We start from the raw sequence: 22,266 nt of genomic DNA on the forward strand, positions 1-22,266 counted from the left end.
AACTGCCTTGGTCAACCCCTCTGACGATCTCCAAACCACCTAATATGTCTGTGTTCACCACATTCCCAGTCTTTCAGGATGATTTAAGGGAACCCCCAGAATGAAAAAGATCTAGAAAGTCATAAACTTGTATACAAGTATCCATGATCAGAGGCCCTTACAAAAGCTAAGTATCTTTGTATAGAGTGTATAATGCAGTATTTATGAGTAAAGACTTCTAATGTATAAATGAGTGCATAATATATATGCTATTGATACTATGTATAAAATAGATAACTAATGAGAACCTACTGTATAGCAGAGGGAACTCCACTCAGTGTTTTGCGGTGACCTAAATGGGAAGGAAATCCTAAAAAGAGGGGATATACGTATACATATAGCTGATTCACTTTTCTGTACAGTAGAAACTGACACAACATTGTAAAGCAACTATACTCCAATAAATTTTTTTAAATAAATAAATGAGTGCATACTCTTGGTTTCTGTTTGTGAAATAAAATTTGGGTGTCCCAAAACAGAAAACTATGAGCATTTGTCAAAAAGTTTTACTTAGATTCCCTGTGGTGCATTTATTCTACAGACACTGTAAGCAGAGGTTAGCGGGCCTGTCGTGAAAACCGCAGCGGCCAGTCATGAATGAATGTACTTGACTAAGAGCTCTGAGCACTGACCCAGCTGTGAGATTTACTGGAGCAAAGTTCAGGAACATAACATCACTGTCGGGGGGTGTGGATAGGACATGTGTAGTTTGTGATTGCTTTCACTCCTAAGGCACCCCAGAAATGAATGGTTAACTCACTTCTATTTGATTCTGGGAAGAAGTCATTAGAATCCTTAGAGTTTTAAAGACTACTTGGGAATATTTCTGGGACAACAGAGCAAACCTATCAGAAAAACTGATAGGAAGGAAAAGGGGACGTCAACTTGGTTCCTTTGACTGCACATCAGACTTCATCATCTGCATGGTGGAAAGCTCTTGTGATTATAAAATCCTAGTAAGGATTCTGTAAAGTTTACAGGTGATTTGGACCACAGACTGTCTTTCTTTTCAACAGAAAGAAAAACAAAACAAAATTGATACATGCCTACTTGGATAAATTAAGATTTCCCTGACACATTTGTTGAAGAGAGAAGAGGGGAGAGAAATGACAATTAGAGGGAAAAGGTAAAAGATATTTTACAACAATATGAGGTCTTTATGACAAGGTGCATTGCCTCACCAGGAGCGCTCCTTTCAATGGTTCTGATGCCCTGTAAACCCAGTAGCATTGACACCTTAGAGTGAATATCAGTGTCAACCCAAATTGGCAGAAATGTGTCCATATCCTACTTCCAAAATGTTGAAAGGTCCATGTTCATTAATGCATGGGACATTGACCTATGGACAAATGGTTTGTCACTGGGTAAAGTTGCTTTATAGAATACCCACACACTAGGGTAGCATATTGCCAGAATGGCTAATGCAATTGTGAGAAATATTACAGAGAGATTATATATGCCCTTTATCTAGTTTTCCCCCAAATGGTAACATCTTGCAAAACTATAGGACAATATCACAACCAGGATGTTGACATCGATAAAATGAAGAGCAGAATATTCTCATCATTCAAACATTCCTCTTGGGGGCTTCCCTGGTGGCGCAGTGGTTGAGAATATGCCTGCTAATGCAGGGGACACGGGTTTGAGCCCTGGTCTGGGAGGATCCTGCATGCCGCGGAGCGGCTGGGCCCGTGAGCCACAATTACTGAGCCTGCGCGTCTGGAGCCTGTGCTCCTCAACAAGAGAGGCCCGTGCACTGCGGTGAAGAGTGGCCCCCGCTTGCCACAATTAGAGAAAGCCCTCACACAGAAACGAAGACCCAACACAGCAAAAATAAATTAATTAATTAATAAAACCTCTGCCAACAAATTTTAAAAATTAAAAAAAAAAGATTCCTCTTGTTGCCCTTTGATATATACACATACTTCCATCTTTCTCACACTTCTGGAGGCCAGAAGTCTGAAATCAGCTTCACTGGGTTGCAATTCAGGTGCTGACGGGGTTGTACTTTCTCCAAAGGCTCTAGGGAAGAATTTGTTTCTTCCCTCTTCCAGCTTCTGGTAGCTACTGGCATTCCTGAGCTTGGGACATCACTTCAAACTCTTCCTTGATAGTCACCTTGCCTCTCTTTTTCTCTCTATAGTCAAATCTCCCTCTGCCTCTTTTTAGTAACTGTCCCTTTAAAAAATACTAGTGATTGCATTTAGGGCCCACCTGGGTAATCCAGTATAATCTCCCCCGACCCACGATCTTTAAGTTAATCACATCTGCATAGACTCTTTTTTGCATACAAGGTAACATTTGCAGATTCCAGGGATATCCTACATATCTTTGGGGGCCATTATTCAGCCTACTGGAGCTACAGTCAAAATATAGGTACTGGGGCTTCCCTGGTGGCACAGTAGTTAAGAATCCGCCTGCCAGTGCAGGGTACATGGGTTTGAGCCCTGGTCCGGGAAGATCTCACATGTCACGGAGCAACTAAGCCCATGCACCACAACTACTGAGCCTGTGCTCTAGAGCCTACATGCCACAGCTACTGAAGCCCACTGCGCCTAGAGCCCATGCTCTGCAACAAGAGAAGCCACCGCAATGAGAAGCCTGGGCACCGCAATGCAGAGTAGCCCCCCGCTCAACACAACTAGAGAAAGCCCGCATGCAACAAAGACCCAATGCAATCAAAAATAAATAAATAAATTAATTTAAAAATATATAGATACTAATAAGTGTTGGTAAGAATGTGAAGAAATTGGAAGCCTCACACATGTTAGTGGGAATGTAAAATGGTACAGTCACTTTGAAAAACAGTCTGGAAGTTCTGCAAATGGTTAAACATTTATTTATCATATGACCCAGAAATTCCACTCCTAGGTACATACTCAAGAGAATTGAAAACATATGTCCACAAGAAACCTTTTACATAAATGTCCATAGCAGCATCATTTGTAATAACCAAAAAGAGGAAGCAACTCAAATGTCCATCAACTGATGAATGGATAATTCCACTCATTATATCCAGGCTATAAATGTATTATATCCATACAATGAAATATTATTCATCAATAAAAAGAAATGAAGTATGATTCACACTACAATGTGGATGAATCTTGAAAACAGGCTAAGTTAAAGAAGCTAGTCACAAAGGACCACATATTATATGATTCCATTTACATGAAATGTCCAAAATAGACAAATCTACAGAGACAGAAAGTAGATTAGTGGCTGTCTACGGCTGAGGGGGGATGGGGAATTGGGGAGTGAAATTTAAGGGATATGGGGTAGGGGGATTGTGTGCTAATAAAAATGTTCTAAAATTGATTGTGGTGATGAATGCACAGCTCTATGAATGTACTAAAAACTATTGAGTTTTATACTTTAAGTGGGTGAATTTTATGGTATGTGAATTGTATCTCAATAAAGCTGTTTTTCAAAGTACATTGTCTTACAGTATTTAACTTCAAAATAGTACTTGAGTGCATAAGCTAAATATACGTTGCTAAGAAAACAGACTGAAATCCAAGAGAAAGTACAGACTTTGATTTTTGCATCAATGCATCCATATGTGGGGCAGGTAAGGACACAAACTTCCCAATGGCTGTGGTAGTGAGCCTCCAAGGAGCCCTTGATTGTTTTTGTGTCCTGGTATTCACACTCTTGTGTAATCCTCACCAAAATTATACCAGGGCTGGTCTGTGTGACCAAGAGAAAATGGCAGAAATGATAGTATGTCACTTCCACAATTAAGTTACAAGACATTGTAGCCTCCATTTGAGTCTCTACACTTTAACTGGATAAAAGAAAAGAAAGGTATGGGGCTTCCTTGGTGGCGCAGTGGTTAAGAATCTGCCTGCCAATTCAGGGGACACAGGTTCGAGCCCTGGCCTGGGAAGATCTCACATGCCATGGAGCAACTAAGCCCGTGCACCACAACTACTGAGCCTGTGCTCTAGAGCTTGTGTGCCACAACTACTGAGCCCACATGCCACAACGACTGAAGCCCATGTGCCTAGGGCCTGTGCTCCATGACAAGAGAAGCCACTGCAATGAGAAACCCGCACACCGCAACAAAGAGTGGCCCCCACTCGCTACAACCAGAGAAAGCCTGTGCACAGCAACAAAGACCCAACACAGCCAAAAAGAAAGAAAGAAAGAAAGAAAACTGCATTGTGATATTTCCTTCTTTCTTCTTCTTTCATTCTGTTACCTTATTATTTGACTATTCTGAGCAAATAAATTCTGAGAAGCTAATCAGGAGGCCTAACGTTCTGTAATCCTTTTTAGCCTTATTCTCCGAGAGCCATTTGGAAGGCTTCAGCCTAAAATTCCATCCAATGGATTACAATTGATATGTGGAAACCAATACGATGAAAGAGAAAATCCAGCTCCTACATTATACATGTATGCTTATGTTGATAAAATCATTGGGTTGCCTTGTATAGTACAAGACTAACACACCAATTATAATAGGTGGAGACATTGTACTTTTAATGATATACTTTTTCCAAGAAAAAAAGTTGTGAAAGAGTTGGGTAATTTTGGAGGCATGTTTACTACTTACAGGTAAGAAAATGTCCCCTCCCTCTCTTCTGTCCCACCCAAGTCCATTTTCACAGTGATCTTACCACACGAAAGCTAAACATTTATTCAGAAGTGCAACAAACAGTATTCATGTCAATGACCATAATAGCTCACGATTAAAATATTTAACTCATCAATGGAGTTCCTGGTAAAGGAAAGGCCTGAGAAAGGTGTGGTCTACACAATCAAATATCTATTTACATGTTTGGTATCATGTGAATTCAGCCAAAGCCAAGGAATTTCTGAAACCCCTATTTGCTCTGAATTATTTGCTCACCCTCAAGTATAGGACCCAGTAAAAATGAATAAAGTAATGGGTAGCCATGGTGAATTCCTTTCTAATGGATGCCAGTGATGCAGACGTTAAAGGCAGATTCATTCTTTAGTTCATCTAATAAATATTTATGAGCATTTGAGACAAAATATGTCTCAAATTTTGGTCCCTCTAACATTTATTTCCAATTTTTAAGACATAACAGGATATACTTTCAGGAATTTTCCCTTGAAGAATTTATCTTCAAGCATTATTAATGACTGGGGTCAATTTACATCATACATAAGTCTGAATGGATTTTTTTCAAAGGGGGAAAATGGATTAGCTTACATTTTGTAGTCATACCACTCTGTAAAAATCAGTTCAGGGGCTTCCCTGGTGGCGCAGTGGTTGAGAGTCCACCTGCCAATGCAGGGGACACGGGTTCGTGCCCCGGTCCAGGATGATCCCACATGCCGCAGAGCGGCTGGGCCTGTGAGCCATGACCGCTGAGCCTGCGCGTCCGGAGCCTGTGCTCCGCAACGGGAGAGGCCACAACAGTGAAAGGCCCATGTACCGAAAAAAAAAAAAAAAAATCAGTTCAATTCGGTTCTCCAACATGAATGAAAGACTTAAAAGACTGTCATTAGGAATTCCTGGCTGTCCAGTGGTTAGAACTCTGCACTTTCACTGCTGAGGGCTCAGGTTTGATCCCTGGTTGGGGACCTAAGATCCTGCAAGCCACGTGTGGTACAGCCAAAAAAAATAAATAAATAAATACTGTCATTGAAGACAGTCTCTCTTTTTTCGATACGCGGGCTTCTCACTGTTGTGGCCTCTCCCGTTGCGGAGCACAGGCTCTGGACGCGCAGGCTCAGTGGCCATGGCTCACGGGCCCAGCCGCTCTGCGGCATGTGGGATCTTCCCGGACCGCGGCACGAACCCATGTCCCCTGCATCGGCAGACGGACTCTCAACCACTGCGCCACCAGGGAAGCCCAAAGACAGTCTCTCTTTTATGCAAATTGTTCTGAGTGTTACTTCCAAATTTAGAAGAGAAATATACATATTTAGACATTGGAAATTTATTTCTTATGAGTAGGCTTATTATTTGTTAAGTCTAATTCTGCACATTGTATGTTATCCTGTACTTTCCTGTCAAGTGCTAACCAGTTTATAACTACGTACTTATTTGCATGGTGGTTGATTTCATTATGGTCTCACCAACTAGACCCAAGCTCCACAAATACAAGGACCATGATTCATAAGGTACCACTGTATCCATGATGCTTACACATTTTCCTGGTACATAACTGGTGTTCCAAAAATTTTGGTTAAATTAGTAAATGAATGAAAGATGCTAACAACAAATAATATTATGGAAGAACATCAGTGATTTAGAAGGATTTGTCATATCTGGAATCAAGTCTGTAGAAAAAATTTTAAATGAAGGAGAAAAATATAAAATCACTTGGGGGCGCCATTCCAAGTGTCTTTCTAGCTAGGATGTGCCCTGCCCTTGGTTCTTGAACCTGAGTGGGTTCATACGTGCAAATGAGCTTGTTCTGGCCCTGAGGCAGCATGAGGCAGGCTGCAAAGTCCATGCTATGACAGTGAATCAACTCTGTGTACCCTACAGACTCACTGATTACAAGGCAGCCTGTCGGGCTTATGACAGACAAAACAGGAGCATGGTGAGCTCTGGTTAATTCTGCATGGTTGTCTTCTATTCATAGCACCACATCACTCCTCCACAGAAACTCAACTGCTAACTGAGACCAACGGCCCCTATTCCAAGTCCTAGAGCACAGGAATGATGAAATTCCCATTGTAGAGAGAAGGCTGGGGATCAAGTGGGACATCAGCCACGGCCACAGCAGCTGAGGAACAGAAGGGAGGAGAGGAAGAAAGAAAGAAAGAAAGAGAGAGAGAGAGAGAGAGAAAGAAAGAAAGAAAGAAAGAAAAAGAAAGGAGGGAGGGAGGAAGGAAGGAAGGAGGAAACAGGGAAGAGGAAAAAGGAAGTCTTGGATATGAGGCATGACAAGGACTCAAGTAAAATTCATGCGTCATCCTCCAACTGCATCAAGTATTGGTAGTGTCATCCTCAAGGCTGTTGTCTACAAAGTGGTGAAATTTGGGTGATGTATTCAATGAGCAATTTCCAGTTCTGTGTTTTGCTGTTGTAATTGTTAAGCTTTAGAAATCCGGTAGGACAGGAAGAACTTCAGGGCAGAGTAATTATAGAAATAAGGGTAAATTTATGTTTCTTTTTGCTCTGTGTTAGATACCACTCCAGCTCAGTCCATAAGGTTCTTTTCACACATTTTGAATTACAATCTAAGATACAAGCCAAAAAAGTGAAAAGTAAAAAATAGCAGCCTACCCACAGCGCGTTCCATTTGTCACGTCCTGGTAGAGAGAGCTGTTGGTCCATACTATCGTGTTATTCACACATGCTTTTCCAGGGATCTTGAGTTCTTGTAATTCCATGTCATACTCAATAGAAACATCTGTCATTGTGCCAAAAATCAGTAGCATGCCTGGATAGGCTACTCCATGGAGAAATGCACATAAACTTCCCACACACATCAGCCAAATGTCAGTCTTTGAAGAAAATCGAAACTTGAAAAACAAAGGATTCAGAGATCATCTATGGGTGAAAAGCAGGAGAGGTAGGAGGGCTATTTAATTTTAGTTACTAGATTCTGATAAATAGTATTCAACACCAAGTCTTAAGGGAATCATCTTAATTGAAAGGTAGAGTTCTCACTAATATTGAAATAAACGGTACATCGATTATCTAAATCATTAGACTCTTACATTGTTAGTTCATGTTATCTCTTTCCTAGTCTCATAATTCATTCTCTTTATCTCAGGAGCTGACTTTAGTTCTTAGATATTCATTCCCAGCTTAAGGGGGAAACAATCACTGGCACACATGCTATTGCCATGTAGATATTCTGTGTGGGTTATTCAGCAATATCGGCTCCCAGAACTGATATTGACAATGAAGAGCACCTATTTGTGCCCAGAAATGCCTCCACTCTGCAAATTTGAGAAAAATACCTACACTATGGAATTTCTAAAGACATCATAAGAATAAGTATACATGACATTATTACTATGATAATTTTCCTTACTAAAATGATAATTAGGGGCTTAGAGATTATCTTCTAGAACACTTTTATGATTTACCAGATAGAATTTGTGTTTAATCAGCAATAAATTTCTAATTGCTATTCAACATGTTATCACGTAGACAGTTTATGACTGAAAAAGTGATCATCATAGTTAAAAAACCTGCCAATGTGACTATAACACTTCCTCCACCACCTGAACAACTCACAGTGGCAAAACCTGTGCCATAAATCAGCACAGTTTTATTACCAATTGAAAGAAGCCAACTTGACTGCTGCTACCTTTCTTCTTCTTATCTTCTAACCTGAGGATAAAAACACAGGGGTTTACAGACCGTCCTTTCCAAAACAATGAGAAATTCTTCCTAGATGGTGATTTTATGAGTCATTCTTTAGTAAGAAAGAAAGCCCCCACTAGCTGCGAAATTCTTTCCAAAACTGGTATCTTAAAAACTAACCAGGGGGCTTCCCTGGTGGCCCAGTGGTTAAGAATCCGCCTGTCAATGCAGGAGACACGGGTTCGAGCCCTGGTCCGGGAAGATCCCACATGCCGTGGAGCAACTAAGCCCGTGCACCACAACTACTGAGCCTGCGCTCTACAGCCTGTGAGCCACAACTACTGAGCCCACATGCCACAACTACTGAGCCTGCACTCTAGAGCCTTCGAGCCACAGCTACTGAAGCCCGTGAGCCGAAACCCCGTGCTCCGCAGCAAGAGAAGCCACCGTAATGAGAAGCCCGTGCACCGCAATGAAGACCCAACACAGCCAAAAATAAATAAATAAATTTATTTTAAAAAAAAACTAAAACAAAAACTACCAACAATGACCTACTGTATAGCACAGAGAACTCTGCTCAATATTCTGTAATGGCCTAAATGGGAAAAGAATTTGAAAAGGAATAGATACATTTATATGTATAGCTGAATCACTTTGCTGTGAAACTAGGACAGCATTGTTAATCAACTATACTCCAATATAAAATTAAAAAAATTTTTTTAACTGGCTATTACTTTCAGATTTACCTCTTCTAGAGATTTCAGTATAGCTGTATCTCTTTTTCAGTAGAGATTCACTGAGGTCTTTCTGAGAGGTGCTAAGAGAAAATAAAAAGTACTCTGTACTCCCTGTTACAGTAGCAAATAACTATTGGACCTCAGCTTTGAACCTCGGCCTCTTTCTACCTACATTTCCTTATAAGTTGAGGTGGTTGGATTATCTAATTTACAGCTTCCTTCTTGCACTTAAAAATTTTACAACTACATTAAATAATGTTAACATGATAAAAAATTCAAAAAAACTCCCATACTTCCCATAAACTCATATTTACTTATTATTTCTTATTCATTTTATTGCTCATAAAATTGTACTCAACCCAAACTTGAACTTTTCAACTCCAGGGATCTCCACTTCACCTGAGTCATCCATTCATGAATATACCGCAGGTCTTGTTTTCACCAGGAACTAGTCTACTCTATCAGCTCTTTGGGACTGAGCATGCATCTTGTTTTCTCACTTCCTTCCTCCTTCTATACCTTTTGTCATCTCAGTTGAGACCCGCAGTCCTTTAAACTCTCCATTTACTTACAATCACTAAACGCCATCAAGATGTTGCTTCCTTACTCGGCATCCTAGGTCCCACTGCTGGCCATTTGGACCACACTTTCACCATCATCCTCAATCCTTTTCCCCATATCCACCCTTGGAAACCCCATCTCTGCATTCAGCCAGCTGTTCCCCCTTCTCCTCCTGAAGCCAGGCTGCTGGGCCTGCTAGAAACAACCTCTCCACCATCTGAAAGGTGCTGCACATGCTGTGCTTAGCACTTGGCTGCCCTAAGCTTCCCTTCCAGCTCAGAGTAGAATCACAGATCCTTGCTGACACATCCATAGCCCTCCGTGGTCTGGCCAGTTGACTCTCTGACCTTGTTTTCTCCTACTTCACTCCAATTTTCACCACCCGAGCCACCTGGCCTCTTTGCTGATTTTTGTCCATGCCAAATTTGTTCCCACCTCTGGGTGTTTGCACTTGCTACTTCCTCTCACCAAAATGCTTTTTCTTCAGATATCTATATGGCCAACTCCCTCACCTCCTTCATACCTTCTCTCCAAAGTCACCTTCTCGATGGAAACTTCCATGGCCAAAGTCTTTAAAGTTTCAACCCTCCCCTACATCATTTCAAATCTCCATTTCCATGTTTACGTTACCACACTTATCAGGAGAAAGGCTCATATCCTCTAAAAACCAAAGCACTCACTCAGCTCTCCTGCTCATCCTCACTGTAGCTCATTCATCTGCATCCATGCCCTTTTCCATCTCTTTCCCACCCAGTGAGGAAGAATGGTTCTTCGGCGCCCAGCTGACCCTACCATTCCAAGTCCAAAGCTAATGTTACCACGACTACCACATCCCTCTGCCATGAATTACTTAAAATGTCTTAAATACCTTCAACCTCTCCCTTTCCACCACCTCTATTTCAGAAACTTAGCTGGTACCTCCTTGTTTTCTACATTAGACTCCTTTAATCCTGCCCTCATGCCGAGTATGATTAAGTGGCATTTGTTTTAGAAGAGAATTTAAACTCTTAAAGAGAAACATCTAATAATTACATTTTAGCTTTCTACGATTTGCTTTTGGGAAGAATTGGGCTTTCTTCTCTGTGCCCATGAAATCATACTTGTCCAATTTTTCCTCTGCTCATTTAGTTCAGAAATTCTGTGGTGTTCCTGGACATATAGGGGAGATTTGGACCTAATCCAGAAGGAATATTCCCAAAGGTTTCTGAAATCAAATTATAGTAATGTTTTAAAGAGAAAAAGAATGGATTATATATACCATTTTGTAGGCAGTGCAATGTGTGTAAAAATATTGCTTCTGCTTTGTGCCTTTTATGGGAATATTAGGAAATTATTTTGAAGATGTGATGCATTGTTGAGTAGTCACTTACTTTGATTTCTTATCATTGTCATCTGTCAGGATAAAAACAATACAAAAAGCAGTTAATAATAATGACAAAATGAAACATAGTCATTAACAATTTTGCTCTGGACAAACATTTCTATAATTACTTTTATTCATGGAATAATGCAAAATAATTTTTTGCTTTTTCATCTCTCTCTCTCTCTCTCTCTCTCTCTCTTTCTTTCTCTTTCTCTCTCTCTCCATAATATAGAAGACATTTTTTTCACATTCAGGACTGCTGCCTTGACTACATTTCTTGACTTTTCTCTAGAAAATGAAATCTTTTTACCTTCTGGATGTCAACTAAAGACCAACATTTCTAAATTAGCTAAAGAAAGTCTGATTTTTTGAACTACCAAATAAAATGAATATTTGTTTCTTGTTTGGTTCTTTATAAACATCAGAATTTGTCTACTTAAAATGCGGACCACAAATCAACTAAACAATAAGATACCATTGACACCCCCATGCCAGTAGAAGCCATAGGATTGAGCCACGTACTATTTTCCCCAGCATAAGTCAGAGCAGATGGAGGGGAGGAGGTGAAAATGGGTGCTCAGGGTCCTGAGTGTAGGGAAACCACAAGGAAAGGAACCCGAGGTGCTAATGCCAACCATTGTCATAGGACAGCACATCCTGGTTCCCCTGGCATTTAAATTTCACGTCATTTCATTTCATTAAGAGTAAAGAGGCATTACAGTGTAGATAGAGATTAACCTCTTAGGTTTGGGAATCAGAACCAGACTAGGATTACGGCTCCATTAATTATTAGTCACACGATCTTTGCCAAGTTTTCAAAAATGTATCCAACTCTCTGTTTCCTCTTCTATAAAATGTAAAATTATAGGATTTACAAAAAAAAAAAAAAAGCTTAGAATCATCTGCCCTCACTACACACCACGTACTAGTGCTACACACATTACCTCACTCTGGCCAGCAGAGTCTTTGAACTGTTCCTCTCAGGGAGCAGCGCTCACTAAACATTTACTACTATAATCAATTATAACAATATACATATAAAGGTAATAATAATAGCCAGTGCTAGAACAACCCTACTCTACCCAGGGAAGAGACGTTTATAGGTGAGATGCTTTCACTCACCCAGGATTTGTGTGTTCTTACCTAACACTCTCAGCCATTCCACTAGATGGATTCTAGGGAGAAACACCTAGAGTATGTTAGAAGACCATCCAATAACAGTTCTATTTATTGCCATTGATTTTTCTCTTCTCCTTAAACCTTCACTAGCTTGTTCCACTTTTGTTCTCACCTCTCTTTGTACAAGAGACAGTAAGAGAAAAAGGCCACTTACATGATCTATCTGACTCAAAACCATGATTGTCTTCTCCAGATTTCTTCACGCTGCGAAGAATTACTGAGTCAGACATGGTAATTGCAGTCCACAGCCAACAACTCTAGAAAATAAAATAAAAGAATCATTGTGATTATTATTTATTTTCTCTTCCTTAACCAAAGTAGCCAAGTGAAAGAATAATTTGGTTCAAGAAATTATCTTCATTAACAATCTCAGACAAAAGTAGATTTTTTAAATTGGTTAATAACCCCATGAACGAGTCTAATTATTAGGAAACATAAACCCAAACCATTGATTATGACTTTCTCTGGTTCCTTGATGGATACTTGTTTTTTATTTATTTGTTCTTTCTGCTTATCTGTGCTTACTTGTTTGATTGATTGATTTTTTTAAGTGAGTAAAAATAAAAACCACTAGAAGGGCACAGCCAACTGGTGACATTCTTGGGTCAGTAGAGCTGACCAACAACACCCAAATACTGGTGGGTAGGTTTCAGTGCTCCTTTGTAAATGCAACCCCTAGATCCAGAATATGGGAAGTCCAGCATGGACCAGGAGAACTGCTACCTAATTCATTTTATAACATAAGTATAATCTTGACATTAAAACAAATAAAAATGTTATAAGAAAAAAATAGAATTATAATTATTTTTGAAAGTAGAGTTTAGAATGCTAAATATGTTCAATATAATCTAGCAATTTATGAAAAAAACATAGTGAGCAACGTTGATCCCAGAAATGCAATGATTGTCTAATGTAAAAAAATTGGATCATCCTGATAGATGGAGAAAAAGTATTCAGTAAAAATTAATATCCATTCCAGATGTTTAAAAGCCCATAAAATTAGAAAAATCATTATGTTCCAACCCAATGAATGCATTTGGGTACTGATCAGTGACAAATACTAAAACCATTCATTGAAATACTGACAAAAATTAAATATCCAACAGTGCAAAGTGTTGTGAAGATATAAAGACATTACACTAAGTTGTCAAATCTCCTTAAGCTTCTCTTAGCCATGACAATTTCTCATAAATTTCTTCTTTCTGATGATCTTGACAGTTTTGAGAAGTACTGAACAGTTATTTTACAGAATGTTCCTGAAATTGGGATTTATCTGCTGTTTTTCTCATGATTAGACAGGAGTTGTGTGTTTTGGGGAGGAAGACCACAGAGATAAAGTACCCTTCTCATTACGTCATATCAAATGTACTATCAAGATGATGGTATCTATCAATATGATTTATACAAAATAAATTTTAAAAAATAAACTCAATATTAAGAAGCAGAGTGAGAGGGACCTCCCTGGTGGTCCAGTGGTTAAGAATCCACCTGCCAATGCAGGGGACACAGGTTCAATCCCTGGTCCGGGAAGATGCCACATGCCATGAGGCACCTAAGCCCGTGTGCCACAATTACTGAGCACATGCACCGCAGCTACTGAAGCCCATCAGCCTAGAGCCCGTGCTCCACAACAAGAGAAGCCACCACAATGAGAAGTCTGCACACCACAACAAAGAGTATCCCCCACTCGCCGCAACTAGAGAGAGCCCACGCGCAGCAATGAAGACCCAGCACAGCCAAAAAAAAAGTGCAGAGTGTGAAACATTAACTATGTAGTTTATGAGGTCAGTTAAAAAAATACTAAAAAAAAACAAATTCAGAATTTTTTATCCAACAACAAAATTTCTTTAACATAGCAATATTACATTCAGGCTGCAATGTTTGCTGGTTATACCGTTTTTGAAATTTTGACCCAAATTTTTTTTTTCAAAAAGCAAAGAAAGAAACTCTTTGATAATGAGAAAATAATAAAACAACATGAACCATAATTATAATATTGCATTTCCTAATTTTAAAATGAATTTTTTTTTTTTTTTTTTTGCGGTACGCGGGCCTCTCACTGTTGTGGCCTCTCCTGTTGCGGAGCACAGGCTCCGGATGCGCAGGCTCAGGGGCCATGGCTCACGGGCCTAGCTGCTCCACAGCATGTGGGATCTTCCCGGACTGGGGCACGGACCTGTGTCCCCTGCATCGGCAGGCCGACTCTCAACCACTGAACCACCAAGGAAGCCCAAAATGAGACATTTTTTTAAAACTCCAGTCTCCAATTATTTTTTTTCCTGGCTTAGCTCTTCATTTAAAAAGGTTTCTTTTCACTGGTGTGCAAATATTTGGCAGTGTTTAGAGACCATTAGCATAGTGTCTTGCCTGTGAACTTTGGAGTTCCACAGATCCCAGTACTGCCTATGGCTTCACTCTATGTTGTTGGATATGTTTTTTAACATTTCTCCAGGCCCCGATTTCTCCATGCTTTAAGTCAATGGAATACTACTCAGCCATGAGAAAGAAGGAATTCCTACCGTTTGCAGCAACATGGATGGAACTTGAGGACATTATGCTTAGTGAGATAAGCCAGACAAAGAAAGACAAATATTGATGATCTCACTTTTATGTGGAATCTAAAAAAGCTGAACTTGTAGAAACAGAGAGTAGGATGGTGGTTACCAGGGCCTGGGGGGTTGGGGGGAGTTGGGGAGATGTTGTTAAAGGGTACAAACTTGCAACTAGAAGACTAGTAAGTTCTGGAGATCTAATACACAGCACAGTGATGACAGTCAACAATACTGTATTGTGTACTTAAAAATTGCTAAGAGACTAGATCTTAAATGTCCTCACCACAAAAAAGAAATAATAATTATGTGATGTGATAAAGGTACTAGCTAAAGCTACAGTGTTGATCATATTGTAATAAATAAATGTATCAAATCAACATGTTGTATATCTTAAACTGACACAATGTTATATGTCAACTATGTATCAATTAAAAAATTAACTAATTAATTTTTTTGAAGGGTGAATTTGCCCTTTTGCTTTAGCTGGGACATCATCTTTTCCTGCCCTCAGACATCTGCACTTCTGGTTCTTGGGCCTTCAGATTCCAACTGGAACTACACCACTGGCTCCCCTGGGTCTCTAGCTTGCAGATGGCAGATTGTAGGACTTCTCAGCCTCTATAATCACATGACTCATAATAAATCTCTTTCTATGTATCTATATATAATCTTATTCTTTCTGTTCCTTTGCAGAACCCTGACTAATTCAGTTAGTATTCCATGAGATTGTTTATTTCTTATAGGAGAATAACACAGCTTAGCTGTGAGTACCAGGCCAGCAACCAAATATCTGGGACTGTTCTTTTGTTTGTTTTCTTTCTCAATATTCAATGCATCACTCTGGACTTCAGTAGTCCACTCCAAGGAGCTATGTTTTAAAAGACACACTCTCTCCAGTGCTACAGGACATGCATCGGTTGCTCAGTCAGAAACGGAAGCTAGGGGACTTCCTTGGTGGCGTAGTGGTTAAGAATCAGCCTGCCAATGCAGGGGACACGGGTTCGAGCCCTGGTCTGGGAAGATCCCACATGCCACGGAGCAACTAAGCCTGTGCGCCACAACTACTGAGCCTGCGCTTTAGAGCCCATGAGCCGCAACTACTGAAGCCCGCATGCCACAACTACTGAAGCCCGCATGCATAGAGCCCATGCTCCACAAGAGAAGCCACCGCAGTGAGAAGCCCAGGCACTGCAATGAAGAGTAGTCCCCTCTCGCCGCAACTAGAGAAAGCCAGCGTGCACCAATGAAGACCCAACGCAGCCAAAAATAAATAAATAAATAAACAGATAAATAAATAAATAAATAAAGAGATTAAAAAAAAAGAAACGGAAGCTAGTTGCCTTATCTCTGGTCAATTCCGTGATGACCTTTAAAGGCCATTGTGTTGAAAATGTTAATTACTTGTGTGCACCCACAAAGATAGTAGCAATTTCATAACACTACATTTGGAGAAGTGCAATGAGATATTAAAATTACTAGAAAGAATAAACGAAGACTTTGCTTGTGGTATTTTCCAGAAAAAAATTATGTTTCCAAGATTAGATGTTAGATGAATGGCCTCATACCATTATAAGTGTACCCTGATGTATCATTAGACCATGTTTTCCCCACTGGTTAATTCCCTTTTTATTAGATGAGATCCTGGGAGATTCTTAGAGCAGATGCTGGAGAACATCTCTGTTAGTCTCTGAAACCCTGGAAACATAGTGGGAATCTAGATTTCAGTGACAAGCACATTTGTTGTACAGGGTGGTGAGAGCATGTCTCTTCCTCACTTGGTACATTTATGATTTAAGAGTGCAAGCAGAAGTCATGTCATCTAATTCTACTCTCTCAGCTATTATCTATAGCATTTAAGCTAACAATTTGTTCTTGAGCTTCCTGAAGCATGTGAAAGGTACTTGAGTATCATGCATTGCAAGAAGCTTTAATTAGGGTTTCTTAACAATTTACAATAACAAAGTTGTACTTTAACCCACACAAAAGAACTCAGATTTGAAAATAACTTACCAAGCTATTTCCTTTTTACTCTACCTTTTTATATAGTAAATTATTTTAATCTCTAAAAAATCTCTTTGGGAACAGACTGAGAATTTTCAAGGTCTCCCAGAAAAATTGTCTTTCAATAAACTTAAGAGAACCTAGGAGTTAAAAGTAGGAAATCAAGCTTTCTAAGCCCTGATCAGCAGATTTTGGCCACCTAATCATGGAATCCCCCAAGAATTCTGAATCGCCCACGATAAACTGGAAACACCAGTTTCCCCCTCTGCCAAATGGCACGTGGTCTATACCCTGAGTACTACCTGCACTTCTGTTTCACTCTCCAGGGTCAAAGTTTCTTTTTCTTTAATAAAATGTCTAATCTTATCAACACAGAAATCTACATTAGAGAACAGCCTCCTGACCTTTATTGGTAGTAATAGCAAGGATTTTTCTACCTTAGAACATTAGCAACAGCATTCTGGAAGACAACTGCCAGGGAGGAGAGAGAGGAGACAGAGAGCAGCACCTGGATGGTCGCCCGAGAGAACCTGGGACAGTGAGAGACCTCAGAAAAGGGGCTAAGGGAGCAGCGGCACAGGGGGTTGAGGCTGTCAAAGCTGGAGGAGATACAGGTTCTATAGGCCGTGCCAGGAGCAAATCAAAGACCTGAGGACAACACGTCAGAGCCCACCATGGGCCACATCACACCAAGGCTGCTAGTGTGACCTCAAGACACCAGCCTGGAGCAACAGATGAGTGGGTTGACCTTCACCAAAAGCTGGGTCAACACTAGCAACTGGCTGTTGATACTGCAGAAGAATTGGGAAAGAAAGGAAGGGAGGGAGGGAGGGAGGAAGGAAGGAAGGAAAGAAGGCAGACAGGAAGGAAGGGAGGAAGGAAGGAAAGAAGGAAGGAGGGAAGGAGGGAAGGAAAGAGGGCAGGAAGGAAGGAACAGGTTGGGGTAAAAACAGTTCTCCCAGTAGCTGGAATCCTTCCAGGCTGAAGGATATGATAATAATCAGGACTTTCAACCCATTGCCTGTTTTTGTACATAACATTTTCTTGGAACACAGTCATGCCCATTTGTTATCATTTTGCCCTTGGCTGCTTTGGGGCTACAATGGCAGAGTTGAGTTGCTGTGACAGAGGCCATTCCCACCTTCCCACCAATGCCTCAACATTCACTGCCTAGTTCTTCACACATAGGTTTGCAGACCCCTGCATTATGAAGTCAGTTCAGGACAGCCTGAAGCCCAGGAAGAAATCTTTGGAGAGCTGATTTACCCAGCCTAAAAATCTTATGGCACACCAGCCCTCCAACCTGCCTGTCCTCATGGAACTTACACTGTGACAGGGAAGGCAGATGACACGTAAGAAGTAAGCACTGTGACTGTGAGTAAAAGAGAAGTACAGGTATCCCCTAGACCCTCAAGCAGGGCCCTGCCCTTGTCTAGAGAGTAAGGGAAGGCTCTGGAACCAGCACAGTTAACATGGGCCCTTGAACATAGGGAAAGTTAGCCAAGGGAACAGGAGAGAGAAGGCCGCTCCAGGCTCATGCAAAGGCCCAGACTCAAAAGACAATACATAGGTTCAAGGACCCAAGGGTGTCCAGTGAGTCTGAGGGAACATGGATGGGGCAGGTCTGGAGGATGTGGCTGCTTCATTCCTCAGGGCCTCATAATCCTTAATGCTGAGGACTTAGGTCCTTATCCCCAGGGCAATGGGAACTAGTAAGGGCTTTTAGACAAGAAAAAGATATGATCGTATTTATACTTTCAAAAAACACAACACTCTGATAAGCCCACACCCAGAGAGACAGGGAGATTGGGCTGGGAAGGACAGAAATCTCCCCTCGTTTACCAAGGCCAGGGCCCTATGCAGTTCACTTCACTCCTGTGCAGACAGGCTTGAGGTGACCAAAGGAAACAGGCTGTGTGATGCAAGACAGCCAGGCCAACGGTGCCCAGGCTCTTGTCACTTTAGGACACAGCTTCTCAACTCTACCAGTGTTCTCGGCTTTGAATTTTCTCTGGGGAGATCTGTTCTGCATTCCGGTTCATTTTCTTCCAAATGCTATTTTTGAAACACATTGATCTTGCCTAGACTGAATTCAGGAGGAAGAGGCTGAGATTTTTTTCCACGTTTAGGCCTCGAAGGATCTAAATGCTCTAGCAGCCACTGAGGGGCGGGAGGCCAGTCTCGGGGCTGGAACAGCGTCTGCACCTCACATCACACTGTGAATATTGGCTTTAGCTTTTCTCTCGTGAAGTCTTCCCCTCTGTAAAACCATTCAAGGCCGCCAGCACCACACTCTCCCCTTCCCTGAGCTGCTCAGAGAGCAGAACTGCACCTGCTCCTCGTGAATTTGGAAGTCCCTTTTGAAGCCACAAATTCTGTTTTTTTTTAAAAAGCCCTTAACAAGTCTTTCACGGCTGACATTTAGGTATGTAGGAAGGGCACCCTTATTATGATCAAACCCAGCAAATGATTTCTTTCTCCAAAGGATCATTAAAGGAGAAAAGAAATATTGATTTATACCAAGAAGCAAGAAAAATAGAAAAATACTGCCTTGCAGATAAGCAGGTGTGTGTCAACAACGTGGAGACACTGTCCCGGGATAAGATGAAGCAGAGGCCCTTTAGCCATGGGGGCTACAGCTGACTGAGAAGGGAAAGAAATACACAGTGATCCTCAAGGGGCAGACGGATAGGCCTGCTTCACAGGATCGCAAATGAGACGGAGAACTAAGGAACTGCTCTTGAAGAAAACAGGATTTAACACCAAGGTTCCTCCCTGCTCTTCTGCTTGGTCTCTATATGTATAGTTCTTTCACCTCCATAAAGCAAAGTAAACCCAATACTTGATTCCTGCTAAGGAACTCGGCATTTTCTAGCAATTTCAGTGTCTTTTAAAACCACAGAGTGAGCAGTGTTTTTTTCCTAAATTACTTCCAAATCCACTTCTAGCATTCATCAGCAAATATTTGTCACCTTTACGCTTAGTAGTAGGACACACAAATTATTCAAGGGTTTACAATCTAGTGGGGGGAAGGGCATGTAAACCTCTAGGCAGGGAGATGGAGGTTTCAAACAGATAATGACAAGAGTGGTACAGGCAGAGTAGGAGGGTAACTAAGTCTGGGGGAGGGGGGCATAAGGTGAGGGTTGGCTGCACACAGAAAGAACCTCTATTAAGAAATAGCCAGTAGGGGCTTCCCTGGTGGCGCAGTGGTTAAGAATCCGCCTGCCAGTCGCATAACACAGGGAGATCAGCTCAGTGCTTTGTGACCACCTAGAGGGGTGGGATAGGCAGGGTGGGAGGGAGGGAGACGCAAGAGGGAAGAGATATGGGGATATATGTATACGTATAACTGATTCACTTTGTTATAAAGTAGAAACTAACACACCATTGTAAAGCAATTATACTCCAATAAAGATGTTAAAAAAAAAAAGGATCCGCCTGCCAATACAGGGGACACGGGTTCGAGCGCTGGTCCGGGAAGATCCCACATACTGCAGAGCAACTAAGCCCGTGCACCACAACTACTGAGCCTGCGTGCCTAGAGCCCGTGCTTTGCAACAAGAGAAGCCACTGCAGTGAGAAGCCCGTGCACTGCAACCAAGAGTAACGCCCGCTCGCTGCAACTAGAGAAAGCCTGCACGCAGCAGCGAAGACCCAAAGCAGCCAAAAATAAATAAATAAATAAATGTATTAAAAAAAAAAAAAAAGAAATAGCCTGTAAATAAGTTAATATCAAAAAAATAAAAATAAATAAAAAAATAATAAGTTAATACCTTAAAAGTTTAGTAATAACCACTATTAGATCCCAATATTGAGTTCTAAGTACAATCATTATAATTTGCCTCTAAAATGTCTAGAAAGCTATGCCCCCCTTCAAAACATTAGGAAAAAATGCACTTTATTCCCAGTCTTAAATGTGAATGATATTTGATCAATGTGTTCAAATCATCAGCAACATGTGCTTTCTACTGTCTAGGGAAACCGAAAAATGGAAATAAGATTCTAGAATTCAACTTTTCCCCTTCTAGCCATGAATCCAGAGCTCATATTTTCCAGCATCTGAATTATTGAAACCTAGGAGAATGGAGTCAGTATAGTTCTGTATTAAACCAGCACCAGCTTTCTGGGGTAAGATTTGTGGTGGTCAGTGCATACAGAATTGTGCTTTCATAAAGCCAACTTTAAAAAGTTCAGTAACATTTTTACTTTGCGCTGATTATTCAGTCTATTTGCCCATTTGCACCACACACACCCACATACCACACACACGCACACACATTCTCAAGAAAATTGATGCATAAAAAAGTATTACTATAAATGAGATAGCAACAAAGATTTATCTGTATTATATACAATATTATGAAATCATTAATGTATTCTGCAAGTTCCTAGCCAAGCCCTGTAGCATTGTTTATTGCATAACAAGAGGCCAGCCTTTAATGAATCAGAAACACAACACACCACAAAGTAAGACTTAGAGGAGATGAATTTGCAGAACATGGTCTTCCCATGCTCTAGACGATATACGTCACTTACCTGTGAACGTGAAATTGAAGAAGCCAGAAGAAACAATGGACTCCACTGTGGAGAGTCAAATAGTTTTCTAACCCGTTCCAACTTCAGTTTTCATCATTGTAAAGCACTGAACAGAATTCAAGCTTTTTCGAGAACTCTATCTATTTGCTTAAGGGTCAATGCCCTGAAGGCCAGCCTAAGCAGAGTTCAGTGACATCTGAGGAAAGGTTGAACACACTCAAAATAATAACCCCAAACACAGAGTGCACTTGGGAATCGCTCTGAGGGTGTCAACAGGCTTTGGAAAGTGTTGATTCAGCTTCGAAGGAGAGGTGAGAAGCCAGCAGGGGGTGCCCAGCAAGACCACTGTGACTCTGGCCATGTCCAACTCTTCTGTTTATAGGCCATTATTTTTGAAGAGTTGCTTGAAAACATAACAAGGCAGAAAAAAATACCTTAAAGCTTTTCCTCCTCAATTTAAAAGATCACTCTTGGAAAATCTTTAGGTTGCAGGCGCTGATATTCCTGCCCCAGCCCCAGAGTTTCATGGAGACAGATAACCTCAAAGAACACCTGAAACAGCCTTTTGCTCAAAACTCTGTGTGCTCAGATGACCCTTGCACCCTGGTCTGAACAGTCAATAACCTCAGGCTCTACCCACCAGATGAAGCCCTGTGTAAGTAAAGATTAATGATTTTTTAAAAGGTTCAAATGAACAGAAAACCAAGTCAAATCAACACATAAAGCTTCTCCAACAGCTTTTTGCTGCCACCCATATCCGTTCCTCTCTCTTCGTGTTGGTCCTTCCATCTTCTCAAATGCTCTTATTTCTTCTTCCTCTCCCTACCTGAGTGAACCCTTTCCTAAACACTCCTCACTATGGCCTTCAGCAATGAATAGTAAATACCCAACACTGGTCATCACTTTATTGGGTACCTGACTCAGTTGAAGAGTTTAACTTGTACCACCTTATTTGGACTTCTCAGTAACTGTAGGAGTTAGGTGCTATCATTGTTATTCCCATTTTATAGTAGAGGAAACTGAAGCTCAGAGAGGTGAAATAATCCACCC

At 40.9% G+C, this 22,266-nt stretch overlaps 1 protein-coding gene across 3 annotated transcripts in view; it reads right to left on the bottom strand.

Moving 5' to 3' along the window:
• ABCB11 (ATP binding cassette subfamily B member 11) overlaps nt 1-12,354 on the bottom strand; it is an 85,473-nt gene extending 73,119 nt beyond the window's left edge. For all 3 annotated transcript variants that reach the window (XM_060106398.1, XM_060106397.1, XM_060106396.1), the window contains exons 1-4: nt 12,279-12,354; nt 10,953-10,974; nt 8,257-8,311; nt 7,253-7,491 (exon numbers count right to left, since the gene is read on the bottom strand). In XM_060106398.1, coding sequence (XP_059962381.1) covers nt 7,253-7,491; nt 8,257-8,311; nt 10,953-10,974; nt 12,279-12,354 — 392 coding nt within the window. The remainder of the gene's footprint in view (nt 1-7,252; nt 7,492-8,256; nt 8,312-10,952; nt 10,975-12,278) is intronic.
• Nucleotides 12,355-22,266: the final 9,912 nt, after the last annotated feature.

The sequence above is a fragment of the Mesoplodon densirostris genome, chromosome 8, assembly GCF_025265405.1.
Source record: "Mesoplodon densirostris isolate mMesDen1 chromosome 8, mMesDen1 primary haplotype, whole genome shotgun sequence".
Classification (NCBI taxonomy): domain Eukaryota; kingdom Metazoa; phylum Chordata; class Mammalia; order Artiodactyla; family Ziphiidae; genus Mesoplodon; species Mesoplodon densirostris.